This window comes from Charadrius vociferus, unplaced genomic scaffold (genome assembly GCF_000708025.1).
Source record: "Charadrius vociferus isolate BGI_N301 unplaced genomic scaffold, ASM70802v2 scaffold411, whole genome shotgun sequence".
Classification (NCBI taxonomy): domain Eukaryota; kingdom Metazoa; phylum Chordata; class Aves; order Charadriiformes; family Charadriidae; genus Charadrius; species Charadrius vociferus.
The window spans coordinates 2,942,524-2,957,139 of NW_009646935.1; the positions used below are offsets into that span (position 1 = coordinate 2,942,524).

The following is a 14,616-nucleotide window of genomic DNA, read 5'->3' on the forward strand; positions in this document are numbered from 1 at the left end:
GCCGCTCTCGGCATCCCCGGGGTCCCCTTCCCTCCCCTCCCCGTGACGGGGGACCGAGCCCCGCCGCCGCACGCCACCCCACACGAAGGGGGTTTGGCCAGGGTGCACCCCAGCAGCGGGGCTGGTGAGGGCGGGCAAGAAGCACCCTTGGGATTCCTGAGGAGCCTGAGGTCCGGTGTGAGCCAGCAGGAGCAAGGATGCTTTTTTTTTTAAAGCCTCCATCGCAAATGCAAGAGGAAGGAGGACAAGTTGGCCGATTTGATCTTTTTTTTTTTTTTGAAATTACTCCCGTAAGAAGGTGCCATGGTTTCCATCTTGACTGAGCTGGTAGAGAAGCACACTGGGAAGGGTCCTGTTGAGGCAGGAACCAGCCCAGAGATGCTCCCACTGCTCTGTGGCGATGGCTGCCTGTTCTTGCCGCAGGCAGCTGTCCTTCCCCTCCCGCAGGCAGCAGGAGCGGCTCAGCGTGCCCTCTCCGCCTAACTTAACGCTGCCTGCACCTGGAGAAGGAAGCAGGACCCGGCCATGTGGCTCGCTGCCACAGGGTCAGGAGGCAGCTGGTTTTGTGGGGAAGAAGCAGCTACTCCTCCATCACAGCGGTATTGGCTCCGTTTCCTGCAGTACTCTCCTCTGGAGAGGCTCCTCCAGAAAATAACGCAAGGGCTAGAGGGAAGCAACCCCCCAGACCAGGTTACCTCCTGGACCAAGCTGACGTAAGCAAAGCAGACAGAGACAAGGGATAAAAAACGGTTTAACTCAACCACTCGCTAAAAGTTTATCAGATCAAGCAGATAGGTCTGCAAAGAAACACATCCTTACACCACAGGTAGCAATGAATGGACCAGGCAGACTTTTGCTTCTTCCCCCAGGCTGGATCTGAAACTTGAAAAGAAGCATTCAGCTCATATGTGTGCAATGTCAGGGCTCTCGGGAAATAGACTTCTCTTTCAAAGTAAGCTGCAAAGTATTACTTCTCCGAAATCACTGACTGCTATGCAGAATGATCCCAGTATTTACCCAGCTCAGCCACTTAGATCAACAGACGCGATAAGCTGACCACAGCAGGCAGCTTCCTGGTTGTCAAGTATCAAAGCTCACACAAGCACGTGGAAAGGTTCGGGCTTTGCTACCCTATTAGGAAAGGGTGAGGTTCCACCTTTATTCTCCAGGAAAACTTTGTTCTGTTAAACCGGGCTGCGTTTGGCAACCGCAATCACCGCTACAGTCACTGCGCAGCTCAGGGAAGCGTGGAGTAATTGTGTCATTAAGCCGAGTGGATGCTGGCTTTCTAATCACAGCTAACATAACTCATCACGCTGGTCTCCGAGGCACAAAGAGCAAGCAGAGGGCTAAGAGCACACAGTTTGTTTCATTGCAAGCCTTGGAGGACCCTCATCTGTTGCAGAGAAAGCCAGCTGCACAGGACCATTCAAGCCATAGCCTTAAGCCGCTAAGCTTAAAAGCCGTTCAGGCTTCTCATTATTCAACTTTTTGGGGAGGAAAGGTTTTCTTGAGAGGAGGCTGGAAGCGGTCCTTGTGCAGGCACAAAAGAGAGATGGAGCTGCAGTAGCTATTTTATAGGTACTTCAAAGGCTGCTTAATTCTGGTGCTGACCTAGTGAGGGCAGGTAGAGCTCCCTGGCAACCCCTGGCGCCTTTCCCCAGGGCTGCCAGCCCCTATCAGATTGCACACTTGATTTCACATAGTACCTGTTTAGGAGGCTGGCCTCAACCTCCTGTCCTCAGAAGACTCTTGCTGAAAGCAGGGGGTGAATTCCCGCTGGCCAAGCAGTGCCTCCATGCTCTGTGCTCACCCGTAGAGCCAGCAGAGTAAAAGAAACTGTCTCTTAGAGACAGCTTGAGTTGCTAAGAGGAAACAACACACAGGTACCACAGGCTTCACCAGTATCCTTGAGATCAGGTTTGCTGGAATCCCTTTGCAAGTCAGGAAGGTCTTCTTGGGTCACGGCTATTTATCTTTGCCCAGACCATCAACAAAGCGATGCTCCAGCCAGCCACGCTTGCACCCTGTTCTCACCAAAGCCATTAGGATCAACAGGGAAGGAGCGTGGTAAGCAGTTCAAAGCCACGCCAGATTTTCACAGGTAGCACTAAGGAACAGGGTGGGGAGTGTCCTCTACTTAAGATAACACCAAGGGATCAAAACTCAAGCCTACAGTTCTGGGAATATGGGATATAATAGGTATAGCAGTTAACTGGCAGATTTTCCAAGAAATATGGCCAAATTAACAAGAAACAAGCCATGTCCACATAAATGCAAAGTGATTTTGTGTTTCTGCAGCCTGCAGAACAGCAACATTGATCTCCATGCCCTGTAACCTTTAATAAGCTCATTCTTACCAGTCTCCCTGAACAAGGCAAATGTTGCTATTTCTACTTTTCCAGGTGACAGACAGATGCAAAATGGCTGACGTGCAAAGGCTGAAAGGCACTTTATTGCCTTTGAGGATCTGGGGTAAATAAACCACCTGGATAAAACAAGCAGTCTGCAGCACAGCAGGAGTGCCAGGGCCGTTCTAACACCTTCTTCACATGGCATCCTCCCTCTGCGGGACAAAGCCACAGAGGCGTAAGCACAGAAGAAGCAGCTCCTCAAAATCTTAACCGTCACCTTTGAGAACATGATGCAGAACTGGTCATCTTCAGATTATTTTTTATCTCCTAATTCTGGCTGATCAGGAAAGAACCTGCTAGGGCCTAGGGCCTGCATGTGTGCATGTATGTGGGTGCCCAGTAGAGAAATAAAGTTTCTTGCATTGCTCCACGGCCCACACATACGCTTTGATTCCTCTATCGGGCATACTTGAATTTGCTAGATTTCAATGCAATAAGATGATAGAGAGACAGTTTAACAAAGAATATGACTACAGATAAGCATTTCCAAGGGAAGGGCTTTAATTCCATTCATCAAGACAGGTATTTTTTTCCTTCCAAGTACAGCTAACTCATAACATCAGTAACACTGAAAATTTTCACAGAGTCATAAAGCAGGCAGAAATGTGCACGGATGTTAGGGCACACAATGCTTGGATGGGTTCTTTTTCCCTCCCACTAGAACCGTTTTTGTTTTGGTGACGATGTACACTGGCTACACAAAAACATACTTTGTGTCCATCTCTCTGCTGTTACCAAAATGAAGACTCCATTAAGGCAACTACTACTATAGCCAGGTACCCAACAGGTATACACAGCGGATTAAGAACAAAGAAGTCACATTTGTCGTGTAGTTCTCTATGGGACTTGATGTGAAAGGAACAGCACGGTGGATGTGATTTGTGTTTAAAATGCAAGGACTGACCTTTGGTCAGGCAGCAGAGCAATCTGCCAACTTACTGTTCATCTGCAATAAAAGTCAGGGAGAGAGAGAACCTGCTAAACTGTGTAAAAGGACTAGACCCCAGTACCACATAAACTGTTTGGGGTTTGTATTTATTTTTAAGTTCTTGGTTATTTCTATTTATTCTTTGCTCTCATCTTTACTGATACTTAGAGCCATGAAATCACAACCTAGATGCTTCCAAGAACTGGAACTGGCCCACCTCTACCCTCTCCTCCCTCCAAGCTGCAAACAGCTTGCTTCTACAAACCAGAGCCTGCATTTCAAATGTCACCACCGACTTTTGTTCTGCGTTTCTTCTAGCCAGAGCGTCTGTAGCAGGAGGAGGTGGATGCTGGAGCCTGCGAGGCAGGCTCTGTGGTTAGAGGTGTGCCCAAAGGGCTGATCTGCAGGATCAACAACTGGCAGATAGGTTGTAAGATTTCAAAGAGCTGATTTGGCAGCTGTTGTGTCCTACCTTGCCTAGCTACAAACCCGCTTGACATCTTGTTTCTGAACACAAAACACTGCGCACTACAAGAACTTCACATTGAGCACAAGGTCAACGAGGGGGAAGGGAGGCAGCAGGGAAGGAACAGAAGACAGACATCTCCTCTGAGCCTTGCGTTCGGGACCACATTAGTTCACAGGCTCTTCATTATTCCTAAAACATGGTTCCGGTATTGCTGTTCTGGCACGTGTAGAGCTTTCCTAAAGTTCGCACCCAGCTAGATGCACCAATATCTTATTTCCCTTCACAGATTCAAGACATGGTTCCTAACAAAGCAATCAAATCACAGAAACACTGTGGATGATTTAAGCTTAGATGTTCATTTCCCATAAACAGAAACAAAAAACCCACAACTTTTTTTGGATAGGTTTCAAAATTTGAAATCCATGGGCCCCCTCTGAAGTGACAAGTATTTTTCTGTTTGGGCTTTTTTTTTTTTGTTTGTCAATGAGGATCTCCAAAGTAACAGTGTCAGGAAAATTCCCCATAAAGAATTTCAGTCTTCCAGTGGTTTCAGCATGTCCCAGTTGGTATTTTCCAGGCCTCTCCCCCTGGAGCGTAGGAATTGATCCTCTTGGATTGTACTTTCAGCACACAACATAGCACTGTTGACGTTTGAAGTCCTAGGGATAAAGGCATCGGTGCGTTCTAGCTCTCACGCGGTAGCCAACATCCTCCGCTGAAAGCTGTGGTAGTTCTTTAGTACTTTGCTTGACAGATTGGGCTTTTCACAGACCCCGAGACAGCCCCAACAGATCAGCGCCGCAGCCTGAGAAAGAACGCGTGCTTGCACTCCTTGCTGTCCAAGGGATAGTACTTGTCGTAAAAATCCAAAATGTATTCTTCAGTCTTAAATCCAAATTTTTGGTAGAGCAGCATAGCAGGGTTGCTTGCAGAGACGTGAAGGGTTACGTCTTTGCCCATGCAGGTCTGCCAAGGGAGGGGGAGGAAAAAAAGAAAAAAAAAAAATAGAATCACAGCAAGAGAATGAGACAGCCTCTGGGGGAATGCGGAGGTGAAGAGATTCATCAGTTCAGGCATTCAAGTTCCTGAGGAAATGTGAGAAAATCGCAGGCCTTGACACAGAAGTTACCACACATAGCAACAGCTGAAAGGTGAAGAGAGCCCCGCTCCTTCTCAAAGCCTTTGTTTCTGGGAAACATGGACTCTCACAATGAAAGCAGGTTTTGGATTATAATTTGTCAGCTTTCCATTGTCAATTGCTAAGTAATTATTAAGTAAAAATAATCTTGGTGTACAGCACTGGTCTCAAATACTTATTAACAATGGCCTGAAGAAAAGACAAAACATGCCAGAGGATCAGGCGCTGCACTCCTCCCCATCAGCAAACAGAGCTGAGCTCCCTGGGACCGCGCGAGCAGCCCCAGTGCACCTCTGGGCTGTCACGCTGGAATTCCTGTCTATCCCACCCAGCTCCTCTCCCATCCTTCAGGGCACAGCACTCTCCTCCTGACAAGGCAGGGAATTCAGTTCAGACAGCGAACGGCATGGCTGAAGTTACCTTAAAGATCCCAGATTATTCTAACCAGCAGCTCTCTGATAAAGATGCTGATATAGTAACTTTTTCCCGCTTTCACTAGTTTGTTAATAGCATTCTATATGTATTGAATGCATTGTAACTCCAAGTGGGAACAGTAGCACCCTTTAGGAAATTTCCAAGGTAGACCATTCAAAGGGAAAGCTCTCACAGGGACTTAAGAAAAAAAAAAAAAAAAATCATCAGGATTCATTTTTGGGAAAAGGTAGTTGGAGTGAGAAGATGCAGTTTGTTCCTCTTGTTTTGATGCATTAGAGGGTAACTTCTGACAACAAACCCATCATCAAGGCACCATCTGCATCAACACATTTTCTGTCGTATTATGCCATTCCCAACAATCCATCCCCAAACTCAGCACGCTGATCCAAGAGACAGAGAATTACCCTTAATCCAAACGGTGTATGAAAGTGGCCGTAGCTACAGAGAGCAGATCCCGGTGTCAGCCCAAGCAGGCTGCGAAGCAGCACATATGATCTGGCAGTTGAGGAACACAACTTCACAACCACCATTTCCTCTCCTACACTACTAAATGCCTTCTACCACTGACAAATAGTCAGCAATGGAAAAATAAATCTAATGCGAGCTGAATGTACAATGGTGAGCTCTCATTGCTAGCAAGCCTAATCAGCCTCAAACCTGCCTGGCTCTCCTCAACATGATAATTTTACGCTAGTCTACCTGCAAGCAGAATTAGGTTAATTGGCTGTGATACACCCTACAAAAAGCTGCGATGATTTTCCACAGCTGACTTGCCAACACATCCCAGCTCCGCTGGAGAGACATGCGTCCAGCTGCTGGATCCCTGCAAACCTTGGCGTATCGCTCGCGCCTGTTCTCACTAGGTGTTGACACCTCGCATCAGCAGACTACAGTTGAGAGCAATTTACTTAAACACTTTAAACAGAGATGCTCGGGAACTCTAAGGAGTGAGTTTAAAGTAGACTAGTTAACGGCCTGTGTCAACACGTAGAGCAAAGAGAGGTGGACACTGCAGAGAGCTGTGTAGGTAGAAGATCTACCCTCAGTGAAAACTGCTTTTCCAAGGTACAGATCACGGTTCCCAAGGCTCTGCCAGCACTCTTCAGCCAAATAAGTACAAGAAAAAACAGTTTCAATGGCGAGTTTTTGCTAGTGCTGCTCATTTTGACTAAAACAAGTTAAGGAATGTTTCACGTCACCAGCTCTGCCAAGAGACTTCAGGGAGTGGTAAAACTGTGGGCCCCGGTGAGGTGCAGCCGGGCTCTGAAAATGCCATCTGTCTGCATCCTCACTCAAAATTAAGCTGGCTTTCCTGCAATTTAATTCGAGAAAGTGAATGGAATTAAGGCCGCCTGAATAACAGTATTCATTCAGAGGTTTAATGAAGTTTAACTACTTTAATACCACCCGTTCAGTTAGCTCAGATTAATTTTCCCAAGTGTCCCTGTGGAACAAAGCCCAGTACAAGCTAGTTTGAACAAATGTGAATGAGGTTGCAAACGCTTATTCTTTATCTTCAGCTCAGCTGGAACCAGCGTATTAGAAGTGAATGATTAAGATCAGTAAGTGATTTAACGCAACAGCCCTGGTCACAGAATAAACCTCCAGGTGTAGCCAAGAAAGCTGCAATAGATTCTAACTGAACCTCCCCACTATTATCTCATCTTCTCCTTTAACCCCCAAATTTACAGTATTACTGTTAGATGAACTACTGACCACTGAAAAACACAGAGTTAATCCCAAGACAGTCAAATTCTACAACATCTCACTAATTCTGAGGACCTGACCAGTACGGTTATTCTGCTAAATACATTTTAGCTTCTGCTTTTGAAGTGATTTCCCCCCCTAAACGTTCACAGGGGCTGCTGACAGTCTGTGCGGGTCTGTAAGCAGAGAAAGGGCAAGGGGGGAGGGAGAGCTAGTTCTTTAGCGGAGACGTGGGACTTTTTCATTACCTGGATAAGATGGTAAATCATGAAGGTTGCAATCCCCGCTCTTCTCCACTCAGGGTGGACTAACAGAAAAGAGATGTAAGCTTCATTGTATTTCACATCTGGTACCATAAAGCCAAAGGCGATGATAACTTTCTTGTAAAGGACGACAACGCTGAAGTCTGGATACTGCAGGCATTCTGACAAATCTATTCCTACAAAGAGAGAAACAGCAGCTGAAAGCATTGCAAACCAAAAGAAAAGCAGGCTATACTGTGTCACACTCACGTGGAAATTCAGAGTTTTAAGTCCTTTTAGAAACACTCACTTGATCCCTTCCTTTTGCCTTCATTTCAAAGCTCTGAGATTGAACCAAATCTACTTCAACCAACCAACATAAGATCTACTTACTACTGGGGATTCCTGTGTGGAGAAATTAACAAAGCTGATTTCCTCCCAAATGACCCGAGGATGAAACTAAAACTCAAAAAGCGGATTCTCTAACCCAGAATGGTTTTAAAAATAAAAATAATAAAAAAAAAATTCCTTGGTTTGTATTCTCAGCCGTATCAGCAGACTCTGCTAAGGACCCAGTTCTAAGTATGCATGCGGATAAAGATACTTGCAGGTGCAAATGTTTGCTGGATCAGGTCCTAATAAGTTTGTGCCCCTTGCCTAGGGCTCCTAAGGGCTGCAGTAACATTAACGGATAAGGCTTTGCCTCTTCATCCCACCTGGGAATGCCAGGACAGCACCAGGTTGGTGTACACCGTTCCTGTTCCAGTCAGCAAATGCTGAAGGACCTGTCTGCAGACAAGCAAAAGGGGGATATATAGAGCATATCAGCCAGATACACCGAGTGAGCCATCCAGTTCTTCCTCCAAACTCTCTCCAGACACAGCGGACGTGAAACCGGGCTTCAGCTTTGGTAGCATTACTTGCCTGAGGTTCCTATCTCTTTTCTCTACCTGGCCTGGAGCTCCGTGCTGCTTCCTCTGTTGCGCTTACTCAGCTGTTTGTGGAGCTACGCTGCTGACCTGACCACAGCTTTCAACGCTATCAAAACATTTGCTTTTAGCATGCAAATTCTCTAATCTGGGGCGTGAAGCAGCCTCGAAGGCAGTGGTGCTTCTGTGAGTCAGAGGCTGGACAGAAACTCCTGAAGCTGGTAGCTTCTGAGTGGAGTTTGGTCCCTCGCCTAATCCCACTGCTGCTGCATCCACGCAGCATGTTAGGGCCAAGCAGTGCAGTTCACAGCACCGAATACCGTTTGGCAATTTGTGTGGACAGGCACCCTAAACGAGGTGCAAGACATAGCGGAGCTGTGCCATAAATGTTAGTTTCAACCTCAAATTGGCAATCGCAGATATATTTGGACTGTGGGATAACAAAATAGCAGAGTGTGTTTTCCAGTAATGTTTATCGCTCTTGATGAGATGCAAGACTTCATAAGGCGCCAGGCACAAATAAGCGGGTGAATTATTTTCTTGCTCGAGAGTAAGCTGGGTGGAGTAAGACGTGGGAGGAATCGATTGGCAATAGGGAGCCGCGTTAATTATCCCAAGGCTGCAAATGACTGTGAAGTGCCTTACAGCATGTCTGTACAGGAACGCTACATTGCCCTGAGCACACTGGCGTCAATGAAATGGTGCCGTCCCCTCAGCACGCAGTTATTCCTGTAGGAGGATGCTTAGCTCAGTAGGGTTTACCACTCGTCTGCTCAGGAGATGTTTCCCGTTAGGACATGAAGGCACCAGATACCGTGAGAGACAACACGGAGGAATCTTGCTTCACATCAGCTCATTTGCGGTAACTACCTGCAAACTTGTTTCTGCCTTGTGAGAAAAAAAGAGCGGCTCTGCCGGGAAGGATATGGAGGGGTGGAAGAACTCATAGGCCTGGGCTTACCTCACCTTGTGAAATAGCTTAAGCTTAAGAACTCGGTCAACGAGAGCATCACTATTAGAAGGCAACTGAGCACACCCAAGATGTCATTTACTGGCCATGGTATCCCCCAAGCATGCTTTGGATGCCTAAACTTAGCTGCAATTACAGCTGGTTTTCAAAAAACAACAGTGCTAGCTTAATGATGCCCTCACAGCTGCATATCCCACCACCCCCAGAACTGCACCAGCCTGTTGTGAAGCTAAACTCTTCACGTTCACAAAAACACTGTACTTTATCTCCTGAAGTATCTCTGTTTACCTCTCCTGGTAAAACAGAATCAAGGTGCAATAATCGTATAATCCCAGCCCCAGAAAATTTACACCATGGAAGAGATTTTGATTCCTGTTTGGAGACCAATGGGAGTGTCAGCTTTCTGATTTAATGATGAACAGTTCACAGTCGGGTGGAACACACCCACGCTCCTTATGTTAAATAAAACAAGGCGAGTCCTGAAGAACTTAATGAAGGTGCGACCCAACTTGGCCAGAACTTCAAATGCATTATCAGAAGAGGAGAGACTACGACAAAGGGGTTCAGCCTCTGTCAGGATTGCGAGTGTCTCTTGTGAGCTCCAAAACAGCTTGTGAAAGGGAAGGCATGCCACGTTATCTCCCCCGAATTGTGCAATTTGCACAACGAGTAGCACAAAGAGCTCCGATCCTGACTGTAGCGTAGGAGCACTGCTGAACTAGAAACCTTGTTGAATCACTATCTGCAAATCAAAACATAAAGCAAACAGTTACTTGGAATAAAGGTGTGTACTGTTTGTACTGGGCTTTTCTAAATTAGTCTGCCGTGTTGTTTACTGATCAGAAGCTGATCCATGCGGTGGATGAACATCACAATTATTATTTCAGAAGAAATAGAGACTACAGTGTCATAACTGCCCCCAGAAAGGGCAGTCACTGTCTCAAAGAGCCTACAGTTCAAGAAGTGACACATAAAAAAAAAAAAAAAAAAAAATAAATCTCAATACCCAAGCTTTCCCATACCTTGCAAATACTGAGGCTTGAAGAATAAAGGACATCACAGTGAATCTTGCAGTTTTGAGTACAATTCCCAATTTCACTCCACCATATCCAGTGGCTAGGAAGAAACTTTCTTATGAAGTTATGAGCAGTAGATCTCTGGTATAAAACTGTTTACTTCAGCCCCAGATTCTGCAAAATGTTTCACTAGATGCTTAATTTTAGTTACTGACTACTCCTATTGCCATCAATGGTGTCACTCAAAGCAACCTATTTCTTTAAGTGCTGTGTTAATTAGGGCCTAATTGCTGAGTTCTAAATGATCTTGAAAGAGAAAGACACCAAACCCATGTCTCCATCTCAACTTGCATTCCTATGACATCAGATAATCGTTTTCTAAGAACCCAGCCAGACACCAACTGAAGAAAAGGTTGGCCCAAGAACATTTTTTTTCTGAACAAAACCACTTCCTTCTTAGAAAACCGAGCGCTGAAGGAATCTTACCAGGCCAGAAGAATTCGTGGCACATGGAGTTTATAGTGGGGATGTGATTAGGGCGAACGTAGCAGTAATCAATGGGTGCTTCTGGCTCAGCCTTCCAGTTGAGCTCATTCCTGTGTGGATACGCCCGGATTTCTGCCAGCAGCCTGAGTTTTGGGGGCTTTGTCTCATAATCGCGCCTGCCAGTAACACGAAAAGCAAACACAAAAGGCGAGTGAGCAACAATAACTGCCACTACAGCCGAATGGGTACTGCCCATAAAATATATTTCTGACATGCTCAACTTGGAACAAAAGAACAGAGTCTTCCATTCATGTGGGAAAACAGCACCCAGCTCAGCAAAAACACCCTTGTGCCAGAGGCCAGGACACTTCCCGGATCCGCAGCACGCCAAGCCAGGCTGGAAAGCCAGAACCAGGAAATCACGGTTCTGACCCAAAAGCAGGTGCAACTTGCATTGAATGACTACAGCAATTCCCTCTCTGCCCTGCCCTTTCTTGGAGATTCCCCTTCCAACGCAAAGCCGGTTTATCTACTCGGCTAACTAATTTAAACACTATCCTTTCAGGGTTACCATAGTATACTGGGTTGTACTCCAGGGATGAGCGAGGAGCACTGCCTAAGAAAGGTGTCCTCTCTGTGGGCTGTCGGTTCCCAAGGCACGAGCAAATTCAACCTCTGACCATCTGTACCTGATGTAAGGTTTCAGGACGCGGGACGTGTAAGGACTGACAATACTGTGGTCTGTCAGCAGGTCTTCTGAGCCTACCAGTCGATAGAGAAACTTTGTTGAATGCTGTCGATATCCCTTCATGGCAGGCAGCATTGTCTATAAATATATATATAAAAAAAAAAAAAAGCAGAACATTTCAGGAAGATCAGTCAATGACTTAACACAGGGGAATCACATCAGAGGGAGAATAAGGGCCTTTCAAGCTGCCAGGATGGACTGGACCCACGGCATGACAGCCACACCTCACAGGACTTTGTTGTGCACTCTCAGATTTAGCACCCAAACCTATGAGCCACACACATCACGCTGAAAAATACACAACGTGAAAGAACAACTGCCTGTTTTGGTACCTCCAGGCCTCCACCATCAGCGTTTGGGCAGGGCTGGAGTACAAATACATAGACATTTGTGGTGCTGACACTGACAGACAGCTGTGCTGTATGAGCACGTCCCAAGAAGAAAGGGGCCTCTGAGAGCACTGGTGGGGACACAGCCCCAAGTCAAAATGAGTCTTGTTCATATAATCCTTTTCACTTTGGGAGTCGGATAACCTCACGGTGACACTGCTGTCTGCAGCAAAAGCTCTAAAATAACCAGTGCCAAAAGCTCACTTAGATTTGAAAACACTCACCTGGTATCTGTCCAAGATCCTGAAGTCCTGGCTAGTAGTTCTGTATGTTGCTTGCCCTACTGGGGACCTGGAAACACCTCCTTCTTTGGCTCCGTAAATCCCATCAACCAAGAGCAGTGCAGCATTCACAACTTGGTCCAAGTCAAAGAGCGGCAGTCCTCTTTCCCTCTTGGCCTGTCTCACTATCAGCTTGCGCCTCAGTCTCCGGGCCTCTGCGGTCATGCTCATGGCATTGGGACAGGCTTCCAGTCTCTTCAGGAGCAGCTTTTCCTCATAGATGCTAACAGAAGTATGCTTGGGACCTCTGGGTTTAGCATCCTTCTCCAGCTGTGGCTTCCTCTTGTCTCGCCCCCTCACCTGCAGTGATGCGTTTGACTCTTCAGGATCTTCATTATCACCTTCCATCCTTTCTGTTTTTTCTTCTTCACTCTCCACCTCTTGCTTGATCTGCTCAGCTGTCTTCACTTTTTTTCTACTTGCTATCACAGTGCCAGCACCGGCTGTCCCACTGGGAGGGGGCACGTACTCTATTCCTGGGTCTATGACTCCATCTCCTTCCATCTCCTCATCATCTGTTCAAGAAATCAAAACAATCCAGGAAAAAAAATGTAAACATCAAAGCCCCATTTCAAAAAGTGTTGTCACAGGACTTTTCTGCTAAGGACAAATAATACAGGTTTACTCAACACACTCTATTTTCTATATACTTCTGGACCTCCTGATTTTGGACAGGAGACACCGTAACGAGTCCAATTTCAGGACACGGAATGACTCCTGCTCCCAAGATGTTTTGCATTTTGGCATCCGAAAACATGGCAGTCCTGAGCTGCAAGCTCATGCTCTTTGACAAGTGTTATGTTTTTGAAAATTCCTGAAGACTGGGGATCAAATGGTCAAGTTGGTGAGCTGTATCTTCAACTAGCATACCTTGGAGGAGGTCTGTTTAAACTGAGGGAACAGTTAGGAGTCATAGAAGCACAGGATTTGTCCCTCTACAGAACTTGACAATCCTTCCTTCCAACAAGAAGTGCTTCATTCTCAACTTCTCCAATTAGATTGAGGTCTGGCTCCTAAAAGCATTCAGCCTGCACCACTGCTTTGCAACCTGACTGAAATGTAACATTTGTTGATTGGGATGCTTGAACTTATAGAACTACTGGCACATTACCATGAGAATTAAAATTTCTCCCATTTAAGGAACAGTTGAGGCAAAATTAGGAGTTGCGATCTAGCAGCGTAATCTGTGTTGCTTACACTGAGTGGTGGCAGCAGTTGCTAGGTAAAATCTTCTACCTGCTGTTTATTCAGAATCCCTCAGAAGACCATAATGGTGGTTCCTTCATGCCTTAGAAGCTGGCAATACAACTATGGAAAACTAATCAAGATTTACACACCACTGAGAAAAACAGAAGTTTACCAGTTACTCTCCATCTTATCATGAAAAGATCCTTCAGCTCGTTGGAAGTTTCATGGGTTTTTTGTTTTGTTTTTTTAACATCTTCCTTGACAAGTATGTATGGCTTATTATTAAAGAAAAAACGTGGCATCTCTTACCATGAAACAGAGCCTGCGGTGGCATGACATCTGGGATGAGATCTGCTTCTGAGAGAAGGCTGGGAGTAGCTGAATGCGAGGCCGGAGTGCCAGGAGCAGAGAAGTCCAGAGACGGGGAAGGAGAAGGGCTTGTCAGAGGAGTGCGATCTGAAGAGCTCAAGGAGGAGAAGTCAATCACCTCTCCTTTCTCAAGGACAATATCAGGACGACGGCCTCGACTGGTGAATTTAACAGGAGTGGAAGAAGTACTCCGGTCTAGGAAGCCAGCTGCCTCCTTCTGGGCTCTCCGAATATCTTTGGCTTCCTGAGTGCGAGATCTCTTCTCCTTCAGCTCCATGGCCGATTCGACTGGATTGCGGCTTACCCGCTTCCTCAGTCCTTCCACAGTAATGATAGGATCCAGAGGCGGTTTTGAAGCTGCTAAAGGAGTAGTTTGTTTATTCTAACGGACACTGAGCTCCTGCAGTCACTGGATACATACTATACAGCCAAAAAACCCACATTGACTTCAAATCTTAGATGTGTTTTCAAAATATACAAGAAAGTCACTCGGGGACATGTAGCCAATGCACCACTAAAGCCTCATTTAAGCCCCAATTTTGCTCCTCTGCACAGAAGGGAATTTTTATCTACTGTGGACAAAACATAAAAAAATCCTCCCCAGGGTAAACAGGAGCAGAGAAATTGTAGATTTCAGCTACAAAAAACCTGAACAAATTTCAAAAGCCTTTAAATCGGTTGGCACAATGCAAAAAGGCAATAAAATATAACTGGCTTCTCATACTACAGCATATGCAAGAGTCCTCTTAAATCAAGCATTAAAGCAGAGCTAAATTAATGAAAAAAAAAAAATCATGCCCTGTAACTGTCCACACACACAAACATATTGTTTCAAATAAACTTTTCTCATGTTTTCCAGCTCTGTCAGCTCTGGCCCTAGGTAGGAACCTACACACCATCAGGGAAA

At 45.9% G+C, this 14,616-nt stretch overlaps 1 protein-coding gene across 1 annotated transcript in view; it reads right to left on the reverse strand.

Annotated features, from left to right (window-relative positions):
* Nucleotides 1-2,901: 2,901 nt before the first annotated feature.
* Nucleotides 2,902-14,616, reverse strand: part of CSRP2BP (CSRP2 binding protein) — a 19,822-nt gene continuing 8,107 nt past the window's right edge. The window contains exons 5-10 of the mRNA XM_009894828.1: nucleotides 13,650-14,069; nucleotides 12,096-12,667; nucleotides 11,424-11,560; nucleotides 10,735-10,910; nucleotides 7,340-7,530; nucleotides 2,902-4,777 (exon numbers count right to left, since the gene is read on the reverse strand). Coding sequence (XP_009893130.1) covers nucleotides 4,604-4,777; nucleotides 7,340-7,530; nucleotides 10,735-10,910; nucleotides 11,424-11,560; nucleotides 12,096-12,667; nucleotides 13,650-14,069 — 1,670 coding nt within the window. The 3' untranslated portion in view covers nucleotides 2,902-4,603. The remainder of the gene's footprint in view (nucleotides 4,778-7,339; nucleotides 7,531-10,734; nucleotides 10,911-11,423; nucleotides 11,561-12,095; nucleotides 12,668-13,649; nucleotides 14,070-14,616) is intronic.